This window comes from Denticeps clupeoides, chromosome 14 (genome assembly GCF_900700375.1).
Source record: "Denticeps clupeoides chromosome 14, fDenClu1.1, whole genome shotgun sequence".
In the NCBI taxonomy this organism is placed as follows: Eukaryota; Metazoa; Chordata; class Actinopteri; order Clupeiformes; family Denticipitidae; genus Denticeps; species Denticeps clupeoides.
This window is the reverse complement of record NC_041720.1, coordinates 1,966,247-1,989,694: the sequence shown is the minus strand read 5'-3', so window position 1 is coordinate 1,989,694 and position 23,448 is coordinate 1,966,247. Positions and strand designations below refer to the sequence as shown.

The 23,448-nt window shown below is 44.6% G+C and overlaps 2 protein-coding genes across 7 annotated transcripts in view; both read left to right on the top strand.

Annotated features, from left to right (window-relative positions):
- The window catches only part of LOC114803086 (transcription factor HIVEP2-like), a 61,952-nt gene extending 55,909 nt beyond the window's left edge, over positions 1 to 6,043 (top strand). For all 5 annotated transcript variants that reach the window (XM_029002390.1, XM_029002388.1, XM_029002391.1 and 2 more), the window contains 5 exons: positions 62 to 210; positions 837 to 1,012; positions 1,237 to 1,338; positions 1,670 to 2,526; positions 3,709 to 6,043. In XM_029002390.1, the coding sequence (XP_028858223.1) occupies positions 62 to 210; positions 837 to 1,012; positions 1,237 to 1,338; positions 1,670 to 2,526; positions 3,709 to 4,347 (1,923 nt within the window). In that variant the 3' untranslated portion in view covers positions 4,348 to 6,043. The remainder of the gene's footprint in view (positions 1 to 61; positions 211 to 836; positions 1,013 to 1,236; positions 1,339 to 1,669; positions 2,527 to 3,708) is intronic.
- Positions 6,044 to 6,452: 409 nt separating this feature from the next.
- Positions 6,453 to 22,071, top strand: LOC114803092 (endothelin-3-like). Of its 2 annotated transcripts, none has more exons than XM_029002399.1 (5): positions 6,453 to 6,530; positions 16,603 to 16,915; positions 19,578 to 19,746; positions 20,869 to 20,991; positions 21,067 to 22,071. In XM_029002399.1, exons 2-5 carry the CDS (start codon positions 16,855 to 16,857, stop codon positions 21,143 to 21,145), a joined length of 432 nt encoding a protein of 143 aa, XP_028858232.1. In that variant the 5' UTR covers positions 6,453 to 6,530; positions 16,603 to 16,854; the 3' UTR covers positions 21,146 to 22,071. The 2 variants fall into 2 exon arrangements, with proteins under 2 accessions (XP_028858232.1, XP_028858231.1); XM_029002398.1 differs by having other exon boundaries at positions 6,455 to 6,530; positions 16,385 to 16,915.
- The last annotated feature ends 1,377 nt before the right edge of the window (positions 22,072 to 23,448 follow it).

The following is a 23,448-nucleotide window of genomic DNA, read 5'->3' as shown; positions in this document are numbered from 1 at the left end:
CTTTTGGCTTTCAGATTTCATTTTTTTTTTTAATTAATTAATACTATTTTTACATTTTTAGATGAAGCCAGAACTCATGCAGTTAGATGTAAGCAAGTTTGGGAAGAAAATGAAGGGCATTAGCTCCAGAGAGAGGGGGAAGGAGGATTCCGGAGAGAAGGAGGCCCCAAAGCCGGCTGAGCCGACTCGCATCAAAATCTTTGAAGGAGGGTACGTGTGCATGGCTGTCTTCCATCATGAAAATTTAACTGTCTGCCTTTTGATGTGCTTAAAAAATCGAGATACATTTTTAATACTGTCGTGACTCAGGAACAAATTATGGAGAGGATTTTGTAAATATTTAAGAAAAATAATTATGGCTTTGTTTTATATGTTTATTCGGCATTAAATTTGATGTGAAAGTGAAGTGATTGTCACGCAGCACAGCGCACGGTGCACACAGTGAAATTTGTCCTCTGCATTTAACCCATCACCCTGAATGAGCAGTGGGCAGCCATGACGGGCGCCCGGGGAGCAGTGTGATTTGTATCCATCAGATTACACGTATGTTAAATTAACTGGTCAAATCCTTTTTATGAGGGAATACTATGGAGCTGTAACCTACTGCGTCTGAAATACTTCATATACAATGTTAAGCGTCAGTGTGAGGGCCAAGCAGAAGGCCATAAATAGACACAGCTGTAAAAATGTTTCAGTTGAAAAACACGGAGTCGCTTTTCTCGCAATCGTACTTTTTACGTGTGTGTAACGTGGCCTGCCTGATGCGTTTGATGCATGCACCTCCGCACCCGATACCCTCCAGTAATGTGAGTAAGCCTGGTTTGTTTTTGTTCCAGGTACAAATCAAATGAAGACTATGTTTATGTGAGGGGCAGAGGAAGAGGGAAGTACATCTGCGAGGAGTGCGGGATCCGCTGCAAGAAGCCGAGCATGCTGAAGAAACACATCCGCACGCACACGGACGTCAGGCCATACGTCTGCAAGTTCTGCAACTTCGCTTTTAAAACGAAAGGTTGGGTTTCTTTCATTCAAATAACCTTACACATGCAATGTAAAAAAATACACAGCTTAACAGACATAGCAAGCATAATAAAATATGTTATCAAATAAATAAGTAAATACATTTTTTGGGAGTCTGCGCCAGTAATAAAGTATTCATGTTAGTCTGGAAATGGAGATCATTTGCATATTCTCACCAGACCAAGCATGTTAAGGCTTTTTTCATTCTGATTTCAGGAAACCTGACAAAACACATGAAGTCAAAAGCCCACATGAAGAAATGTCTGGAGCTTGGGGTGTCAGTGACATCTGTGGACGATGCGGAGGCAGAGGAAGCTGGTATGAATCAGACTCAGAGCACACTGTGCAAACCACAGCCATGCTGTGATGAATCCCGGCCCTGTGAGCCTTGGCCAGGTTATTCAATTAGGTTCACGATAAAAAAAAAAAAAATTAAATCCTATATGGACCGATTCCCTCAACAACAGAGTGGGAGATGAACCCAGTTCTCTGGACAAACAACATCACCTGTAGCATTCAGATCTGTAGAACAGAATTCAGCATATGTCCATTGTTTTAAAAGGACTTGGGAGACAATATATAGCACAGTAATTGTGACCAGTACCTTGTTTGCTCTGGACAAGTTTTAGCTCTTTTTGGTTCATTTCAGATGCTGCTGAAGAGGGACAGCGGGACTCTGGAAAACTGGGCATGTCGGAGATCATGGCTGAACACCAGTTCTCTGATGCCGATGACTCTGAAGGGCCAGAAGAGGACGGAGACGAGGTGGACGACGATGAGGACGACGATGAGGAGTACGATGGCGACTCCACGCCAAAGACGCGCTCCAGGAGCACCAGCCCACAGCCCTACGTCCCTTCGGTCTCCGTCACGGCGGTCGCCGCCTCCCACGGCTCCTCTGCGGACATCCTGGGTTCGTCGTCCAAAGCGCCGCTGCTCAGCTACATCACCAGCTTGCCCAGCATACAGATCACCCAGGTGGCTGAATACCAGAAGCTCCTTCGAGGGGCACTGGGCGAAGACACCAAGAGTCGCCTGGACGTGCCCAGCTCAATGGAAGAAGACTTTGTTCTGTCCCCAGAGCACAGCTCGTCCTCGGCTGACCTCTCCCCATCCCGCTTGTCTTCGCCAGGTTGCGACTCCTCCCCCCTCAGAGAGTCCTCGCCCACGTCTCGCTGGTACCTCTCTCCAGGGCGGGACACCTCGGCCAGGGGCCGTCTGTCACCCGGAAGAGAGGGCTCTCCTCTCCGACACATCTCACCCAAGAGGGACATCTTCCGCAAGGACAGAGACCTCTCTCCACGAGGCCACCTCTCGCCCATCTCCCACGCTGGCCGGCCCATGTCTCCGGGGAGAGAGCTGTCCCCCAGGGGCCGCCACAGGGGCATGATCAGGCCAGTGTCCCCCAGGAGAGCTTTGCACCATCACACTTCTCCATGGAGCCTCGGGCAGAGCCCACAGGCAGAACTGAGCCAAAGGAGCAGGAACTCGTCAGAACTGGAGACAGTGAGTCCTGACGTCTTTGTTTTTTTATTCAAAACACATCTGAAACAGCTGTGTTGTCTTACATTTAGGGTCTGGGCAGAAAAAAGGGAACACCGATCTATGGTATCTGTGTGCTGGCCACCTGCGTTGCCAGATTCTGCACTTTTACACCTCTTTAAATTAGCATCAATTCATGTGACAAAGGAATCTTAAAGAGTGCTTTAGTGTTGCCAAACACAACACAATAGAATAATAACTAAATATCTAATAAAATAATCATAATAATAATAGAAAATAATAATAATATGATTTTCTGTACAGAAATACGATTTTTTTTTCAAAACGAAAAGGTGATTTCTCAAAAGAGATTCTTGAAAAGGCTGGATTTATGTATTTCAGCTTGTCTGAAGCTTCATATTTTATAGTTAAAAGTACAAGTTTGCCTTGTTATAGACTTTAATACACATCCCATCACCAAAAAAAAAATCTGAAAGATAAATGAATAAATCATGAGCCACAGTAATGTCGACTGCACACAGCCCTGTGCTTTCCCGTACCTCTCCTTTATTATATTAGAAGGGACATTTCTATTTATACCCAGCTAATTAAGAGCCACTGGGGGACAAGGGGGGGGGAATGCGGCGCTCATATTTTACTGCGGAATCATTTGTTTCTGCGCCATATGGCTTACGTCCCTGAGACTGAGGGAAATATTACAGATAAGGGAACAGTGTCCATAATAGAGCGCTTGGCTCCATGCGTGGCTTTTAACAACTTCTGGTTTTCCTCTTAAACGTCTTGTTAAAGTTTAATGGAAGACTGGTCTAGTGGAGTATTTTTGCAGATATTAATAATGGCTGTCTTTCGAATATAATTATTATTTTTTTTTGGCTCCTGAAGATTTTGTTTTCTTACTTCCTGCATATCATACCTTACAATTCCAGTCACTTTATTTTAGTTCAACCCATTCAGTCTCCTTAGGAAATGATTCTATTAATCCAGTAAGGGTATAACTGCAAATCCATGTTTTGGTTAAAACTGGACCACGGAAGAGAAATAAATGAACTCTTGTCTTCAAATGAATGAACTTGAAATGGATCGCACACGTGTGCCAAGTGTCCGATCTAAGGAGACCTTGTTTTCCACTGATGGTAGCAGGATTTGGGTCTCGCTGACCACTGGTGTCCCGCTGTCTTGTTTCAGGATCAGAAGAAGACCCAGCAGCTCCCGTTGGACAGCAGCAGCCTGGAGGTGGCTGGCTCCCGTCAAGGCCTTTTCAGCCACCTGCCCCTTCACTCCCAGCTGCAAGTACACGCGCCCTTCCCCATGATCCCCATCGGGGGCATCCAGATGGTGCACTCCGTCCCCGCCTCCGTAACCGGCCTCGCCCACCCCGCCCGCCTGCCGCTGCAGAAGAGCACGTCCGAGGAGTCCGGCACCAGCGAGGCGTCCTTCCAGACGACGGGCGCGAGAGGCGACCCTCCCTCGGCCCCTTCGCCGGGCCCCCCGTCCCAGAAGCCGCAGGAGGAGAGCATCCACACCTGCACCAAGGCCATCGCCTCGCTCCGCATCGAGGAGCCGCCGGAGAAAGAGCCGCACCACCAGCGCCCAACATCTCCCCCGCACGCCAAGGGCCCCCAGGAGAACGTCCCAACCAGGATTCAGCACTTTAGCGACGCCGACGCCAGGCGGTCGCTGGCCGGCAGCCCTGCTGCGACGGAGACTCCTGCCGCCGGCAACCCCGACAGAGCGGCCAGTCAGCAGAGCCGGGCCGAGCGAGAACGACCCGGAAACGCCAAGTGGGCGAAAGATTCGAAAAAGGACACTATAGACAACAGGTGAACATCTTCAACAGCATATAATATAAATACATATATATATATATACACACAAATATGGCTTTTTAAATCGGTAAAAATAATAAGGGAGACAAGTGGAGCACAAGCATCGTACACACACGTTTACACATGAACACACACACACACACACACACACACACACACACAGACGATTAGCCTTTAAAAACAAGCTTTTTTTTTCTCTCTCTCTCTATTCTCGTAGTTTCAACGTCATGTGCATAGCATGCCTTTTATAACATGGTTTGCTATTTTAAAACAATTTACTTTCTTATTTAAAGTTTGAGAGGATGATACATGTTAACTTATATATGAGCCTGACCAAAATTGCTTATGGACTCCAGTCTGGTACTTTTAAAAAAATGTACAGATGTGTGTGCCTTTTCTTTACATTTTTGCTTATATTCTTATAAGCATATTTAGCAGGAAGACGTGTAAATATGTCAAGTTTGTGTATCGGCTTTGTAACAATGCAATTTCCTGTCTCTTTTGGACATTGGAGTCTGAACTATGTGAAGTATCGATTATACGTTAAGGTTGCACTAAAACATATTTTTATATGAGTGAAATTAAATGGCTTTTTTGTGTACAGCAGCAATTCTATAATACTATTTATTGTATCATGTTTCATAAATTGTACATTTTTTTCTTAATGTCGTGGATGCCTTTTTCTATGTAAAGCATGGGTTTTTTGCTATCGCATAATTAGAGCAAAACTATGTACACTGTATAAATGGCTTTATAGTATGTATAACACGTACGTCTGGGTGACCCCGGTTTACTTAGGACAATACGCATAATTTAAGTAAATGTACAAGTTTATATAACTAGCCTAGAGAGCATATATCTGCACTTATGTTTAAATCAACTCCCACTTACAGTACGGTAGTTAGCGCTAAGTGCTTGGAACCTTTCTGCGCGCCTCGTTGCTGGATTGGCTACACTAGTTGTGTCTTTCACGTCCTTTTTACGTTTTATTTTCGGCTCCTTGACCCCCCCCCTCGCTAAAACTTCAGCATTAAGCGAACTGCCCGTTTGGGCCCGACCTTCCTGAGGGAGGTGTACGGCGCCGTTTGCACGTTTCTTTTGGAATCGTCTGTGAATCCTGTCGCTTGAAGTACTTGATTGTCGGGGTTTTTTTTTTTTTTTTTTGTCGATTCGGTCCGGGGGGACATTCCAACACGCGTACAGCCAGTCGCCGCACACTTCGTAATGGAGAACGTGTCGGCCAAGGCTCATCGGTTTGCCACCATTTTTTTTTTTTTTTTTAAGAGGGGGTCAAATTACTTATTAAAAAAAAAAAGATCTCAGAAAGAACTGCGCACCTTACGTTTCCGAAAACTCGGGGGTGGAATCCCAGCACATGTTAGTTTTGGAAGCGGGATTCAGAATCCAGAAGCTTTGTTCGATTATTATTATAATTTTTTTTTGGTTCTTTTTGCTCTGCAGTGAAAAGGAACGCAGCTGGAGTGTGAATCCAGTGCACTCTCGTGTGTATATCTGTATTTTGTATCGTGTGTATAAAAATCTGTGTAATTTACTCCTGTCAGTAGTTCCCTGGTATTCACTTAACTGTATTAACTTGTCTTTAAAATCTAAGGTATCAAAGCACAAATCATTGTATAGAAACAACAGAAAAGGAATTAAAAAAAAAAAAAAAAACCCATACACGACGCATAAAACGTATAAAAAGGGTAAGTTTGTGATGTTCAGTGGAAAATATCATGTCGAGCCCTGGTTTAGATAACAAATCACAGTACAGATGATAAAAAAAAAAAAAACGGATTGTTGTTTTCAAATAAAATCTAAATACAATACGTTTTTGTTGTGTACTTATTCGATAAGAAGGAACAAACACAATGAAGCACAGTATTTATCTTGCCGATAAGACTGATTTAAATGGTGACCATCGCGCCTGGGAGGGCCAAAAAAATCCATGGGTGACATTTGTCATGTCGTCCGGTGGCTTCATTTTACTGGTGCATGGTGCTGCCTTCATCACGTCATCCTCCTCCCGTCTTACGCGAGGTGTCCATCACGCGGGAACAGGGTCAATCTGGGCTCATCTGACCACATGACCTTCCTCCATCGATCCAGTCTTTGCGCTTCATGGACAGCCGAAGCCTTTCTTGACAATTTGCCTCTGCTGCTTCGTCCCAATCCTCGAAAGTAAGTGAATTACTTTCACTTTCTCATTTAAACAGAGCTGTGAGCTCGAATGTCCGTTCTTCAACCAGGCTTTTTTTTTCCACTGAGATGCTAGTTCTCCATTATATACAGCGTTAGACCCGGAATAAAATTCAGTTTTATTCCTTTTTAGGGGACTCCTAAATATTTGATTAATTAGAGTGATGTTTTTTCACCACCATGGGATCTTGGGATCTTCCGATTCCTGAATTTAATAAAAAAAGAAGGTCTTCACTTAAGGTTAAATATCATCTTAGCATTGGAAACATATTCATCATTGTAGTAATTAACCAATCAAAGTTAAAAATGAACACAAATTGGTGCAGCGGTGGCTTAGCAGTTAAGGAAGCGGCCCCGTAATCAGAAGGTTGCCGGTTGGAGTCCTTATCTGCCAAGGTGCCACTGTGGTGCCACCGAGCAAAGCACCGTCCCCACACACTGCTCCCCGGGCACCTGTCATGGTGATGGTTAAATACAGAGGACACGTTTCACTGTGTCATTGTGTGCTGTGCTGCAGTGGATCACAATGACAATCTTTAAAAAAGAATTAGTCCATTATAGAATGAGTCTATTGTCATCCTAATTGTTGGTATAATGGTGTAGAACAGAGCCACTTGCTCTGACACGTCAATATAGGTTGGTAGTAAACTAGTGGGTAACACACTCGCCTATGAACCAGGAGACCCAGGTTCAAACCCCACTTACTACCATCGTGTCCCTGAGCAAGACACTTAACCCTGAGTGTCTCCAGGGGGAGACTGTCCCTGTAACTACTGGTTGTAAGTCGCTCTGGATAAGGGCGTCTGATAAATGCTGTAAATGTAAATAATATGTACTAAGAAGAGGCTCAGTCGCAATGTCATTATCTTTATAGTTTCACTCAAAGTACAACTTTTAAAAATCCGAATCTGATACAATAAAATCAAACAGGACCCTTTGAAACAACGTAGAGGCGCTTCATAATTACGGCCGTATGAGTTTTTTTCGAATATAAATACAGAGTTTCTCACACACTATTTTAAGCACTCGGCTTTAATCCTGACACCACTGGCCCACCCCTCTCATGAAGCAGTCTAATCAACGTCCCCGAAACGACAAGCTGACACGCACGCCTCGCCGAAGACGCGGCGGAGACGTCGCCGGGATAATTTTAGCCGCGTCGCTCGTTTCATCTACGCCGTGCGGAGTGGGTGCCGTCCACACCCCAACTGTGACACAAGTAGGTTGATTGGCTCTCTGATCGGCGAAAAAGGCCGTCCGTATCCTCATCGTTCACCTGCGTTGGCGTTCGCGTGTCGAAAGGTCACGTCTCAATGGAGCACTTTCTGGTAATTTGGCTATGCAGGAAGTGGGAGGAGCTTATTGAGCTTCTCTCAGGCCAGAAGCTATTGTCCTTCAGGACCACGTCTATGGGACGACCTGCCAATCGGGTTTAGACGGGCCGTCAATCACCGCGTTTAAAAAGTCATTTTTACACCCTGGCTTCGAACCCAGTGTGACGGGGTTCTCGTACGATGTTCTTATGCGGTGATTTATGTGGTTCCTTTTAATATTCTCTGTTTTATTCAAGCCCGTGTTTAATTCAAATTGCTGCATGTTTCTCTCATTTTATTTTATTCTGCTTTCTTAATTTTTAATGGACTTCTTGTCCCTGTCTGTCCCGTTCCTGGTAATTGAACGTATTTTTATTTGAATGTACAGAACTGTGGTCGGCTGCGTTGCTGTGTTAAATTTCTCTGGTACGGTACTGAGCCATCTTGATTGGCGCCACGCGGGTCATTATCGGCGTGGTCCGGCGGCGGGCGTGCAGATGTTCGCTCTGCTCTTTTCCCTGGCAGCGTCTTCACACCTCCTGCTGAGTGGCAGTCGGTTCACGGCCGGCGGGCAACAGGGCCCCCGTCACACGGACACCTGCCACCACTTCGCCCTTGTGCCGTCTTTCCGTGTCAAGTCCCATCTAGAGAGGACCGTCCGGGAGCTCTGGTGTGGAAAAAGCGGCGATTCCGGCTTTTTCAGGACTCCTTCCAGGCCGGATTCATCAGTGGCATCAAGTTTGTCTTCGGGGTTGACAGAATTAAACTGTGGTTTCTGTTGGTGTGTCATTACTTCTGACACGCAGAAGATGAACATTAATGATGTTTTAATGAACAAAGTTTCAAAGGGGAGGAGCCTGTTGGCATGATTGACAGCTCTCACACACCCTGGTTCCTTATTCTAGATGATTTTAGCTCATCCTGTCAATACGTGACATGGCCTCCCCCCTTTCTCTGCTCTCTACACTCCTATTCCCCCTAGTACACCAACGTGACCACGCCCACCACCAACACCAACATTAAGTGTTCTGATTGGCTGGGCGAAGCCTAGTGGCTAACAAACCCCACTTAATACCATCGTGTCCCTGAGCAAGACTGAGCGGGACACCTGACCATGAGTGTCTCCAGGGGGGACTGTCCCTGTAACTACTGGTAGTGAGTCGCTCTGGATAAGGCCGTCTGATGATAAATGCCGTGAATGTTTAGTGAACACGCCCTATGCACCACGTTTTGTTGACTTGTGGTTCATTGTTCTGCATCGGTTTGTAAAAAAAAATCTCAGTTTTTTATATCTGTTTTTTGCAAGTGAACTCTTGCCAAGAAACAAAAATGAAAGTGCAGACCTGTGTTTTCCATGCCTGGACCAGATTTGTGCCAGGATTTTTTTCCATCCTAATCGACACATGCACACACACACACACACACACACACACACTCTGATGTTCTGTGGGCGACCCAAAACCCTGCAATGAATCACCTGACACCAACCAATGTGACCTGGTGAGAAACCGTCTAAGAATTTGAACTTGTTTTCTTCATACATCTTTCATACTGACGTCAAAAAGCACATTTAGGAAAATATGTAAAAAATAAAATGAAAATGAGTAATGCAATCTCGCATTGGAAACAGCACCAATGCCCACCAGCTGGAAGTATGAAGGAGGGCCTTCCTCTGTATGTTCTCACCCTCATTCCATGTAGAGCTTGTTAATTCTGCCGCCGGTGACCAGAGAGGGGCCTGGTGATGGAGACATGCTGCCATCTGTTGGTGGCATTTTCACTGTTTTCCTCGGAGCACTGCACAGATCGTTATTTTTATGATTCCTAGTAATAATAATAATAATAATTATTATTATTATTCAAATAACTACACATACATTAGAATTGTTGTAGTTATAATTATTATTATTGTTTTAATTATTACTGAATTAAGAATATTGTTCTTTAACAATCCATCGGCACAAAACATTTTGGTTTATTTTTAAGGCTCATTTTGGTGGACCTTCCGAAGAATGATTTACTTCTCAATGAGATGAATACTATCCATATTATATTATATAATTGTAATATTGCGCAAATGAAATTATTTAAACAATAGTTTGAGGCTCACTTGCAACCATTGTGTCCCTGGGCAAGGCCCAAAATCATCCGGCCCCATCAGTGGCTCTGGATAAGAGCATCAAATAAAATGCTGTTTCGTGTGATTGTGATGTAATGTTCACTTTTTATAAGGCCAGGCCCCAAACGCACAGAGGGAACTGCCACCACATGCATCCTGTCATGGGAACTGTGAGTCAGAACCAGAAGCAGATGCAGTGGAGATAGTGGAGATGTTCATGTTTGTTGTAATCCTTCGCATTCCAGGGCCTGCAAAACCGCCGAGCTCATCCTGTTACGTACCAGACTAAAATATGAGTCTTACAATTCGCCGTTTGTGTGGTCCACGGGCCGAGGTCCTGTGGTATCTGAATATGTGTGGCACGTGTTATCACCGCCAGCGATCTAGACCAGGCTAAAGATAGTGAGCATCACTGAGGAGTTCACGGGTCACTAGATGATAGTTTATCAAACTGCACTGGTTTTGTGAGATACCTTCTACGGTCTACACCCAGGCAACAGCCTGAATGAGGAACACAAATCGCATTTTGTGCTCTCAACGGCATCAAAACTAGTACTGAAACACTCATCATGGTTCAAATATTGCCGGCTTGCTCCTCCAGAGGGCGCAATATCAGCTCGGCCCTGTTAAGAAGTCATAATAATGACAGTACCGGGTGTACTGGGGAAAAAAACAGCCCTGGAGTTTGGAAGAGTTGATTGCACAATAAAGATGATAAATCAGTGTGTTAAAATTAGCCAGAATTTAAATTAATCGCCTGTCCTAAAATGTGCCCTAAACTGCTTTCTGTTTGGAGACCACAAGGGGGCGATACGAAATCTTTTGGCCAGCAATCTTGTTTCTCTTCCAGCCAGTGGAATGGGTTGTCCCTTAATACGTGTTATTCTTTGTACAATGTTCTCACGATTTCTCATAAATGGCTTGTTGAGATTTGCACTGAAAATAATTGTTTTGTACAATTTCTTTTCTTCAGTTTCATATCATAAATGTTAAACAATTTTAGTGTGCCAGAACACACAAAACTGTCCAAAATTCCCCGACAAAAGGATTTAACTGACTTAACCACTTGAAAAATGTCTGTCTCGTGACAGGCAACATTACCCAAAATTCCATGCTCAAAATTGTCCAATCTGGCAAAACCACAAGGCACGCCAAAACACACTAAAATTTGCTCTTTTTTCCCCTAAAGATGTTTCATTTATTTAAGTCTGCTTGAATACTGACCGTGTTGTGGTGACAACAGACACAAAATACCAAAGCTGGCCATGCAGTGAGTTCGTTCACTTTCTCATTTGCATGAACCTCCCACCTTTTTGTGCGCTGACATGCTCTGTGCTTCCTGAATGATCATTGCGCCCAGTGTTGCGCCTATGACAAGGATTAAAATAGGACCCCCCGGGGTCTCAGAAGCTAATACCTCGTCCATCAGGCCCTCGCTCCGAGCCAATAAGACTGTGAGAAAAACAATGTCCTCTTGCACCCCTCTAGCATCTGGATCAGCATTTTCTCACAAAATAATTCATATTCATGCAGCATACAAATTCATTCCTGTGGTTCAGGAGGAAGGATGGCGGTCAGGAGCCTCGGGGAGGTGGACGGGCATGCAGGCAGCAACCGAGCTTAACAAAACAAGATGCACGTGCAAGGGAAGGCAGCGGGGGCCAGAGGACAGAACAGCGGGGAGGACGAGGCCTGGCGGACATATGGCGTGGACCTGCTCGCCGTTACATCGGAAGGCCCCGCGCGGTGAGCGGGCCGCGCTGACGCAGGCTCGGCAGGGAGGGGGCGCTGCGCCGGGGCAGGCCCCGCTGATTGCCATCATTAGGCCCAAATGTCACACGAATTACATTTACATGTTCATCCTCACATGTAAGCCAATGGGCCGTTTCCAACAGCACTTCAGAGTGGTGTGTGTTGTTTTTGCATTTTGCCATCTCCCAACCTTGTGCAATTCTAAGTTTGGAGACCACAAGGGGGCGATATAAAATATTTAGGTCAACAATCTGGTCTCTCTTCCAGCCAGTGGAATGGGTCGTCCCTTAATACGTGTTTCTCATACATGGCTTGTGGAGATTTGCACTGAAAATAATTGTTTTGTACAATTTATTTTCTTCAGTTTCGTATCATAGATGTTAAACAAGTTTTGTGTGCCAGAACACACAAAACTGACCAAAATACCCGACAAAAGGTTTTAACTGACTTAACCACTTGAAAAATGGCTTATGCAATATCGTCTCATGACAGGCAACATTACCCAAAATTCCTTGCTCAAAACCGTCCAATCTGGCAAGACCGCTAGGCCAACGACCTGATGGTTGTTTGATGGTAAATTTCCAGGGAAAATTACCATCATTTTAAATGTGTGGAAATAACGGCAAATATGTATTTTGACACGTTAACAAATTATTACAAGGAAGGAAGCATCTCCCAACCTTGTGCAATTCTAATTTGTGTTGTGAACAGACTGTGACGAAAATTCCCAGACAGCCTTAAAATTGGTCCAAAAATAGCCCCCCCAAGTAGCATCCAGACAAGCAACCCCTAAATTTAGCCTCAAAAACTGTAAAAAAACGTTAAAAAGTCGTAATTCCCGAAGGTGTGTTTTCCCTGTAATTACAAGATCGGGCACGGAAATAAGCGCAGCGGTCTCCGGTGACCCCGAGGTCGTTTCGCCGTAAATGCACCAAGCGGTGGGTCTGCTAAGGAGTTTGGACAGCAAATGAAGGGCGAAACACGTTTTTTTTTTTTTTGTCTTTTTCAAATTTCTCACCCCCCTTCCACTTTTAACGCTGTAATTTCCGAGGCCGAGAATAAGCATTTACAGGGAGGCTAAAAGTGGAGCATGTGATTATGTGATACACACTCACCTGACATCAAAATGGCTCTCGGCGCGCTCCCAGATGTGCGGCTTTTTATAAAGCCTGAGCCGGCCCGGGATTTACACGCGTCCAAATTACGTGCTCTTTTGCTCAGACTAAGTGCCTCGTGCTTCACACAAGAGCCACCAACAAAGAGCTGGAAGGACCTCTCCTCGCGGCAGAATAATCACCTGCAGGATGTGGTGGGCCCTGTTTCTTCGCGAGGGGGTTATCATGTGGGCTCGAGATGTTGTGTTTAATTGCGGCAAGGATGCCCGGCCGCACAGCTCCAGCGGTCTTCACCAGTCCTGGAAGCCCGACCAGGACCATTAAAATAACCTCTCCGTCATCCATTATGTCTTCTTTATTAAAATAAACTAATGAAAGTACAGACACATATTTTATTATGTTATAGGTGATATTTTTATTATATTATACGCCTCATTTGTGCAGGAAAGGTTTAAACCATTTTTTGTTTTGGTAAAACTGCACGTTGAAAACGCTCCCACTAGGGGGAGACTGGAAAGAACATCTGAAGCGATGGTGAAACTGTGACATTCGCCACAAAATGTCTCCTTTCTACAAACATAACTGTTTGCAAGACCTGTCTTGAGACGTCAGTGCATTTGACCTTTGACAAACTTCTGCATGATAAAGGCCACGCTGACGCCAAATGATCTGCACCTAGAATCAAATGAAATGCTATGGAAGTTTCCCATCACGTCCCTTTTAGCCTTCTGTGGCGTCATAAAAGTCTGTTACCGTGACAAATGAAATGAAATGGGCATATTTTCCCCGAAACATGAATAAAGAAAAAACAGTTTGAACAATCGATTGTGCTTGAACATGCCAGGATGTCAGGAATGCATGGCGCACATAGATCACAACCACGGGGATGTAATAAATCATAACGGGGCACAGAAGAGTAAAAAAGGAGGCAGAACGGAGCGAGGACTGGATACGGCATTTATTCTGGCAATGGGGGGAGGACAAGACACAGCAAACATGGAGGACCGGGACACGTCCGGGATCCCAACAGAAAGACACGCCTGATAGATCGTGTGCATTTGACAGGCTGAAAGCTCCTTTTAATTGATGTGTGACATTTTTAACTCGTTTGCAGGGTGCGGGTCATTAACTGCGAGGTGACTAAAGCTGAAAACATTGATCAAATGAAAGTCCAAGTGACATTTTTTACAAGGCAGAATTCTGAACCGAATTCATTCACTCTTCCATCAGGAATCAGCGGAACAGCTTGTCTTCATCATAATGACGCATAATTAATGCCTCATGGAATAATCGCATGTTTACCTGGAGAGTTCATGCTGCTCGAAAATGTCACCATACGCTGACCGAAGGACTGACCCGCGCTGTCTCTTCAAGCAACTGCTGGAGCTCTTTCGTAAGATGACGTTATTTATCAACTGACCACTGAGAACTTCCTCCTGTTCTGTTTAATTTCATTATCAGACCAGACGTCCAGAGAACGTTCCTCTTTCCGGCCTCCAGACGCTTCTCCTTCGACTGTTTCGGCTGTGGTGCCGACAGTAAAGATCGGTGCTTCCGATTTGGTGGAATTATCATTTGCACAGTGGAAAGTGCCTGAAGGTCCAGAGGTCAGGTAACGGTGCTCTCGGGTCAATGGAGTAATTAATGAGTGTGAAACGCGAGCCCGTCCTCACCAGAGCCCTCTAATTATCACATATACATCTTCCTGCTGAAGGGAAGGAGGATCAAATAAAGCAGATGAAATACCAGGAACAGAATTAGCCACAAAGAGGTGTCAACCGACATTCATCATACATGAATAAACGGTGGGAATCATGTTGCTTTTTTTAATCTTTCATATTGTATGTTTTAGAGGGTTTTCATCCTTCATCAACAGTTTGAAGTCGCTTAATGAAAAAAAAAACCTTTAAAAAGTCTGTGGCTGTTTAAGCTAATTAATATTTAGTCATTGTTGATCCACCCATCAATGATTTAGGCAAAGGCGATTTGATTGTTTTATTTGTGTTTTTATATTGCCATCATGTAACCAGTGTTAATTGTTGACTAATAAGGTCATGAGTATAACGATTATTGAAACACTTAGCACTCATTTACAGATGAACTTTTCTTTTCATGGACACTTAGATTATTATCAATAGTTGTTAAAATATAAAAAAAATATAACAGAACAAGCATAACATCTTATTTTAACATGTTGTTGTGCGGTGTGAACATTTAAAAACCAAAAAGCGCCAAACTTGTCACCAGTGGCCAAAAGATGTATTACAGTTTTCCTGCTTAGAGTGGAGTACATCTTTACTTTACTTTACTTTACTTTACTTTACTTTACTTGGCAGATGCTTTTATCCAAAGTGACTTACAAGAGGACGGCGGCAGCAATTCTCATTCAGTTTTTATAGATTTTGAGTTACAAAACTAAGATCCCTGATAAGGCCGAACTTGTCAGGAAAAGTAAACACCGTTTACATTTACGGCCTTTACCGGACGACCTTGTCCAGAGCGATTTACAATCGGTAGTTACAGGGACACTTAGTGTCTTAGTGAAAGTGTCTTGCTCAGGGACACTATGGTAAGTGGGGTTTGAACCTGGGCGTTCAGGTTCATAGATGAGTGTCTTACCCACTAAATTGAAAGTGAAGTGATTGTGATACACGGCACAGCACATGGTGCACACAACGAAATGTGTCCTCTGTATTTAACCATCACCCTTGGTGAGCAGTGGGCAGCCATGACAGTCACCTTTGCTCAGCGGCACCTGATAACAGGGCCGCCTCCTTAACCGCGAGGCCACCACTGCCCCAATAGTTCAGGGGAGATTCCCACATTTGGGGAACTCGCCGGGGTCAGCACAGCCAGAGTGCAATGGAGTGAACCTCGGTATCTCCCCTGCCAGCCAGGCCACTACCACCCATCATGGTCCAGTTTCCCGTTCCTGGTCCCAGAAGAAGTTCTCCATTTTAAAACCGCTTTTAGTCTCGGCATAACCCACGAACGAGAAATCATTTAAAAGCATTTTTATTCCACGTTGTTTCTAAAAGTATTACCAAAGAGAGGAAGAATTCTGCTTTTAAAAGGGTCCCTGAATGTCTTCCTGTCACCGTATTTATACACGCGGTCGTATTTACTGACATCCAGCGACAAACCTGCTAATTACGTCCAGCCCACAGTCCCCCGTCTTCCTCCAGTCCCCTGCCTCACCTCCACGGTCTAATTGGCGTTGCCAGCGGCTCAGCGAGCGAGGATGTTGTTCTGTGTTCCTGCAGCTCTTTAATTATCACTCCTGAGCGCCGAGGCAAAGCCTAATCTCGACTAATGAGAAGTCGAGAACGCCGGCCAAACGGGAGAAAATAGCCCCTGCGGTGCGGCGTGGAATATTCCGGCCTGCACCTACTGGGGAGAGATTACAGGCCCCATTGAGGACTGCTCCCCACCCCCCGTAACGTCCCTCCCGCTACACAGCACATCCTGCCCCTGGTCTGTCCTGGGACAGCAGTGGAATCGGGAATTCCTGACACATCCAGCCGTTTTTCCTTCTAGAAACCCGAAGAAGCAGCCGAGACGGCCTGGCGTGCACATGCCTGGACTGCCATGGTTCAATTGGCTCTTTATTGTGTTAATTAAGACGTAGGTTCACCGCAACGGCTTTCCTGTGGTCGCGGTAAAAGACGCGGCGCTAGACAGCTCCCCATCTTGGGTATTTCCTCACTGACAATTTTTTTCGGCTCCGAACTTCAATCGCGGCGTCGACCGTGCAGGTCAGACTTCGGTGGGTTCACCGGATCCTGGGGACAGTGTGGAAAGCGACGACTCGTCCTACGCACAGGCCTGTGCTCCACGTGCGGGCCTCGGTGAGGGGATCCCTGGTGGGTGTGGTGCGGCTCCAGGTGCCGGCGGTGCGGGAGGAGAAGTCCGGAGGGCTCCGGCGGCACCTCCCCAGTCCCCCACGGTTTGTCTGCAGGACCACAGCACTGCCTCCTCAGTCTCCAACCTGGGGGGACGGAGCAACGATGGAGCTCGCCACGTTCTGTCTCCTGCTGAGTGGACTGGCTGCTATGCTGGATCACAGAGGTAACTAGAATTCGCCTTAATAATAATAATAATAACAACATATATAATAATATTCACCTGCACCATAACCAACACACCATGTGTGTTATTACTTTTTCTCTAAAAATGACTAATTTAGTCACCGATGACTAAATATTTAATTTATGATGGCGCAGAGCATCGTTCTATAATGATAATGTTATGTACATTTACATTACATTTACAGCATTTATCAGACGCCCTTATCCAGAGCGACTTACAATCAGTAGTTACAGGGACAGTCTCCCTGGAGCAATTTAGGGTTAAGTGTCTTGCTCAGGGACACGATGGTAGTAAGTGGGATTCGAACCCGGGTCTTCTGGTTCATAGGCGAGTGTGTTACACACTAGGCTACTACCACCCATATGTAAATAATCTACATTTTATTTCAAATATTATTCAAGTATTTCAGATACAGTATTTTCTCTGTTTTTTTTTTTTTTTACTTGGGGAACACAAATTAGGTGCAACACGTCTGTACCTTGTGGTTTTGATGCGTTACGTTCGACCTGGTTTTCATGCTTGTTTCTAGTCATGCATGGCACTAATTCTGGAATTAGAGTTAAATGCGCTATTAAATGCAGCCGGGTTCCTGTATATGCATGCATGTGCAGCCCCCGCATGTGGAGAACATGAACAGCTCGCAGGGACCACACAGCACACGCGGGAAAAGCAGGAAAGGGGAGGGAAACCCGCGGATATGGGAGTCGGGTTCACGCGGGAAAGGCAGGATTACTCCGGATTGCTCCACGATCGCAGTCAAAACATCATTTGACCGAGATTACCATCTTTAAAGCATCCCTTCATGTGTATCTATGCTGCAGCAACACAATATTATTGCTTTTTTTTTGGTTCAGCAGTGATTGGAATTCTTGGGAGGGAAAGCCTCGTTCCCGTTTGGCAGGTGGGAAAGCTTCGGACTTTATTTTAATAAGCACAATCAGACGTCTGCGCATCAGTGGCGCGGAATCCTCACGTACCAAAACCCAAATCTTCTGAAAACAACCTGAGGCCTGGAGCTCCGAGCAGGAGAGGACGGGGAGAGAGAGTCCGGAGATTAACCCGTAATGTCCGACGATGGGTCACCCCGGCTACACCGACCCAAGCAAGTTTTCCTTGGCAGACAACCGCAGCTCAGTGCTTTTGTTTGACACGGCCCAAAAAATGTTGGCTACTTTCCACCTGGTACCGTTTGTCCGAATTCGAACTGATTTGAACGGCTTTTGACTCCAAAGGGGAGCAGAAGATCCATGTTCTAGGTTATAGTTTGACTATTCTTTGAAAAGACTTGGCTCCAACAACCAGGAGGAGCAACCAAATGGGTGACACCTGGAGCCTCTCCTCGCCTCACTTGGGTGCAGGGACTACAACGGCCCAGATGGGAATGTGCTGGGGAAGTGGGAATTCTGTTTTCAGCCAAGTTCCACGTTCTAAAACCCAAACCATCGGAAGCTGTCATCGCGGTTTGCTTTGTAGCAGACGTCTAGAGGAATCCGAGGAGAATAAAATGCGGTCGGCCTTGAATTCGTATTTACTGCCGGCGTTAAACACGCTCCTCGCGGTTTTCTGGCCTCTTTATATGAGTCGTGTGAGACATAATAAACTCAGTTGTTTTGGAATAAGATGTCAGAGATTTAAAAAGAACTGGATCGCTTTACTAAAAGCAAAATTGTAAGAAAATGGTAAAGCTAGTGAAAAAAAAAAATACAAATTATATATAATAACTGATGCAATAACTCCTCAGAAGGAAATTAGGAAACTAAAGAAGAAAAATTTTGGCTAAATTGAGAACGTTGACGTTGACTTCAGTTTCTTTCAAAAAGAAATTAAATAAAATGAATTACGATTATTCTTAAAAGTTTTTCTGCACCATACAAATGAATTTGGTGAGAATTCCTGGCGGAGAAGTGATTTCCATTATTTCAGAGTATTTTTCTTAATATATACAAGTAAATGTACTAGAAAAAGTAATAAGCAGTGTTGCAAATAAGGTGTTTCTTAATGTCGTATAAGTTGTATAATCAGGTTATTTAGGGGACTGCTGTGGCCTAAAAGGCTTAATTTTGCAAAATAACCCACGTTGTTGTTATTTTTTTGCAGCGAACGTGCTGTGTTCCAGGGTATGTGCACGTGTAGGGAATCACATTTTTTAACAGCATGTCAGCAGTAATAGTAGTCGCGGTGAGCTCTGACGTTTCAAACTCTCAAGCGATACAGGAAGGTTGTGGAAGTCGAATGACGTCGAATTCGGATTCGGAATTTGCATCAGTTGTCGCAATCAAATCAAAAAGCGCCAAAACCAAGATGGCGGCACGCACTAGCTAGCAGTGGCCTGTCCGGATCCAAAATGGTGCCTTTCACTGATTTTTTAGCTTTGTCGGTTGTCTTATAATATTATATGTTACATTGTCCTGGATTGTCTTTGTTGGACATGTACACTTTATGTCAGTATGTAACGTTGTTTAAATGTTACGTGTATGTTCTGTCTAACACGTATGTAGCTGAAATGACAATAAAGCTCAACTTGAAGTTGAACTTAAATCTTCTGATAATGGAACGTAAGTGGACTTAAGGCATGGACAAAGTTCAGGGCTAAATCGTGCTACGCTGCCAGACCACTGACTCACTTCACCCTCTTTTTCAGTTCATACGGCATCAGTCCCGGACCCTGGCGCCCAGCTGCAGAACCAGCCGCTCGGTCCCTTCAGCAGTCAGGTCCACCAGCGGGCCAAGCGCTGCTCCTGCGAGAACCTCAAGGACAAGGAGTGCGTGTTCTACTGCCACATCGGGATCGTGTGGGTCAACACACCCAGGTTAGTCAAGGCTGTAATTTCTCCCTCAGCGTAGAACCCTACCCACCGGTGATTTGGCTCCTCCATAGGCTGCAAATAGACGAAAGTGGTGGGATTTTTACACTTTTTATTGAAATGGTGTCATTTGGAATTTACACAGCAGAGGGAAAATGAAAATACAGGGTTCCACAACGTTCCTCGCAGATTTCAATGGATGACCTTTACAGCATGGAGGAGTTCAATTACAGCTGTGGTTGCTCATTTTGCATGATCTTTAGCAGGTCTGCTCCTTAAAATTGAAAAGGAATCCCAATTTATTTCCATTAGTCTAAATGAAATTCTAAATGTTTTTTTTGGACAACGCCTCACTCACTCATGCTTGTATGAGGTCCAAGTTTCCTTTTTGGAGCCTCCTGATTGGTGTGGAATTATAAAATTAAATGAATATGATCCAGGCTTATGCCAGAACTTTGAACTGTGACTTGAAATGGCTTCTTCCATATTTGCTTTGCTTGCTGGGATTCGCTGAGTCTCTAAAGGACTTTTAGAGGTTGATAAAGCCAGCATTGCCGTGGTCCGCAGCACATTGATGGGCTCAAGCAGCTATGCGTCACCAACATAAAAAAAAATTATGTTTTTCATCCAAGCACCATAAAATGTATAACAGAAACAGGACGGGAACCCCCAAAAAATGGCAACCTTCGCTTTTCATCGGATGCCACACCGATGTGTGCGGAGACGTGGAGCGGCAGTCGGTGAGGAAGGCTACCGCCGATGCCGCCACACGTCTGCTAGCGTTTAAAGCCTGCGGTCTCATTAACTCAGGCTGAGGGGTGCAGGAACGGGGGGACGCGTTTGACATCTTTTCTGGTCCGTAAAAGGCACCTTTTACGAAGAACGAGGAATGAGAGACGCCGGAGGACCTCAAACGGAGGACAGGCCTGTTCTGCCTGAGTTTATAGTCATCCAGGGCAGTAGTTACAGGGACAGGGACAGGGTAGTAGGTGGGGTTTGAACCTGGGACTTTGTGCTCTTCATAGTTGAGTTTCGGAGCCTCTAGGCTACTACCCCCCCCGGACGGGCACCTAGAAGATGGAACGTTTGTGAAATGTCAGCATATTTCTGTTATGTGCTCCCTCTCAGTCAGGTGGTCCCGTACGGCGTGGGATCCCTCCGCCTGAAACGAGGCGCGCCCCGCTGTCTGTGCGAGCAGGAGAACGACGCCGACTGCCAGAGGTTCTGCTCGCGGCGAAATCCCGAGCAAAAGTGCGTTCCGCCCTCGACCTTCTTGTCGTTCGACGAACACGCAGATGCTTCATATCTAATCTGTTCCCTCCCCAGAGGAGAAGATGCGTCCATGAAGAGGCACCTTTCCAGAAGACATAAAGAACGATACAAGGAGGAATCCAGTCAGATATGATGCAACCACCATAAACTGAAACTCGCACGACGATGAAAACAATGTTCAGATAAAAGGCAGATGTTCGTAGTGTTCATAAAAACATTCATAATAATGCCTTTAATGTTTTGGTTGCAAATGTTTTCACTTGACCCCATGCAACCTACCACATAACTAACAAAGCGGATAATGCAACCGAGGTTTATTAAAGGTTATTATTACTTTTCAAACATTTATGAATGACATAATATAGTTTAAATGCAATTTTACGACAGTGTGTTGATTTAACTGCACTTTATCTACTTCCTCTCCTACATTGTTTCAGTTGCAGCATATTCCTTTTATACCCCAGGTCAGGGACGGATTACGGACCGGGCCAGCGCAAACAAGTTTTTTCACATTGGAGAACTTGCAATGGGATGATTAGCAAAAGTGCTTTGATTTAGAGCATGAATTGTATGACATTCAAATAATGTTTGTTACGGTACGATCTGGTTGTGCTACGTTGCTGCCTGTCTCTATAACCAGAGATGGGGAACATTAACGTGAGGCTGTACTGATTATAATCTGAGATCCAATTTACCGTATCAACTTAAGTCACCTTCTTTTCACCTTTTCCGAGGTAAAAAGCGGCAAAAGATTTTGTCAGCATCATTCTGCTTTTACAACACGGTACACCGCACTAGTTTGGACCCACAAGTGGCAACTAGCCATCCAGACAATGCTGGCGTTTTTTTTTTTTGAGGGGGACGAACGTTTTGCCCAGGGGCCCACACGACCCATAATCCGTCCCTGTCCCAGGTAACTTGTAAATGAATGTATATATGAATATAGAATACTCAGTTAGAATTGTGTGTGAATTTTTTAGCTGTATTAACTCTCAAAAATGTTGAAGGAGTCTCGCAAACATTGTCATTGTCACTGGGATTTATAGAGTTAGGCAATGAAGCTGAAAATTTTATTCGTTTTATTTCATTTTTATATATTTATTTTGACTGAGTGTTTTTTTTTTATTAACCATTAAAATAAAGTTTATACAGGGTTTGCCTTGTTGTCTTGGTAATGCATGTTATGAAATCTCTTCTAGTAACTTTATATCTGAGAAACAGATTATATCTTTGGACATAATCATCAGGTAATCCTTCCCCAACATTTTCAATACGGATCAGTATATCGTCCCTATTATAAGACTTTATTTAAGTGGGGTCATCTTACCTGTGCAGTATGATAACCAATATGATATTTTGTAACAATATTATCCAATTTTATGTAACAGTATTTTGTGTTGTCTTTTTGGGTCGTCTTACAGTACATCTGGAAAGTATCACTTTTTCCACATGTGATGCCTAATTCCAACATGGATTAAATCTCTACACCCCGTAATGACAACACGAAAAAGGTTTTAGAAAATTGAGGTTTTAGAAATTGTATTAAAAATAAAAAAAATCCCTTGTACATAAGTGTTCACATCCTTTGCCATGAGGTGCCTCCTGTTCCCCCCGATGTTTCTGCAGCTTAATTGGTGGCCTTTTGTGGAAAAAAAACTGCCAGGAGGAATCCAGGCGCCGCTCATCACCAGGTCAATACCCTCCCTACAGTGAAGCATGGTGGTGGCAGCATCATGCTGTGGGATGCTTTTCAGCTACAGGAACTGGGACACTAGTCAGGATAGAGGGGAAGATGACAGCTGCAATGTACAGAGACATCCTGGATGGAAACCTGCTCCGGAGCGTTCATTTTTCAGCAGGACAACAACCCTAAGAACACAGTCAAGATATCAAAGGAGTGGCTTCGGGACAACTCTGTTAATGTCCTTGAGTGGCCCAGCCAGAGCCCAGACTTGAATGCGAAACCTCTCTGGAGATCTTAAAATGGCTGTGCACCAACGCTTCCATCCAACCCCTTGAGAGGTGCTGCAAAGATGAATGGGCCAAACTGACCAAAGATAGGTCTACCAAGCTTGTGGCATCATATTCAAAAAGATTTGCTGGCAAAGGTGCATCGACAAAGTATAAAAGAAAAAAGACTGTGAATACATATGTAGATGTGGTTCCTTTTCTTATAAATTTGCCGAAACCTCAAGTACATTTTATGACGTGCTGTGAATACTTGCTCTCTATATGGTAATACCTCATATTGGAGAGGTTTATCAGTCTTCATTGGGAAGCACCATTAGATGGTACAGTTACGAGCTGGTTTAGTGACGTGTCCGTGGTGTGAAGGAATCACCCGTGTACTCATTTCAACCCAAAAACCGCGATGATGACCCGTTTGCTGGTGAGAATAATTATGGCTCGGACCCTAATCTCCACGGCTGAATGCCA

Coding starts and splice junctions, on each gene's coding strand:
- LOC114803092 (XM_029002399.1), top strand. CDS start 16,855: ATGGAGCTCGCCACGTTCTGTCTCCTGCTGAGTGGACTGGCTGCTATG. Junction 19,747..20,868: donor GTGTGGGTCAACACACCCAG/GTTAGTCAAGGC, acceptor GCTCCCTCTCAG/TCAGGTGGTCCCGTACGGCG. Junction 20,992..21,066: donor CGGCGAAATCCCGAGCAAAA/GTGCGTTCCGCC, acceptor TTCCCTCCCCAG/AGGAGAAGATGCGTCCATGA.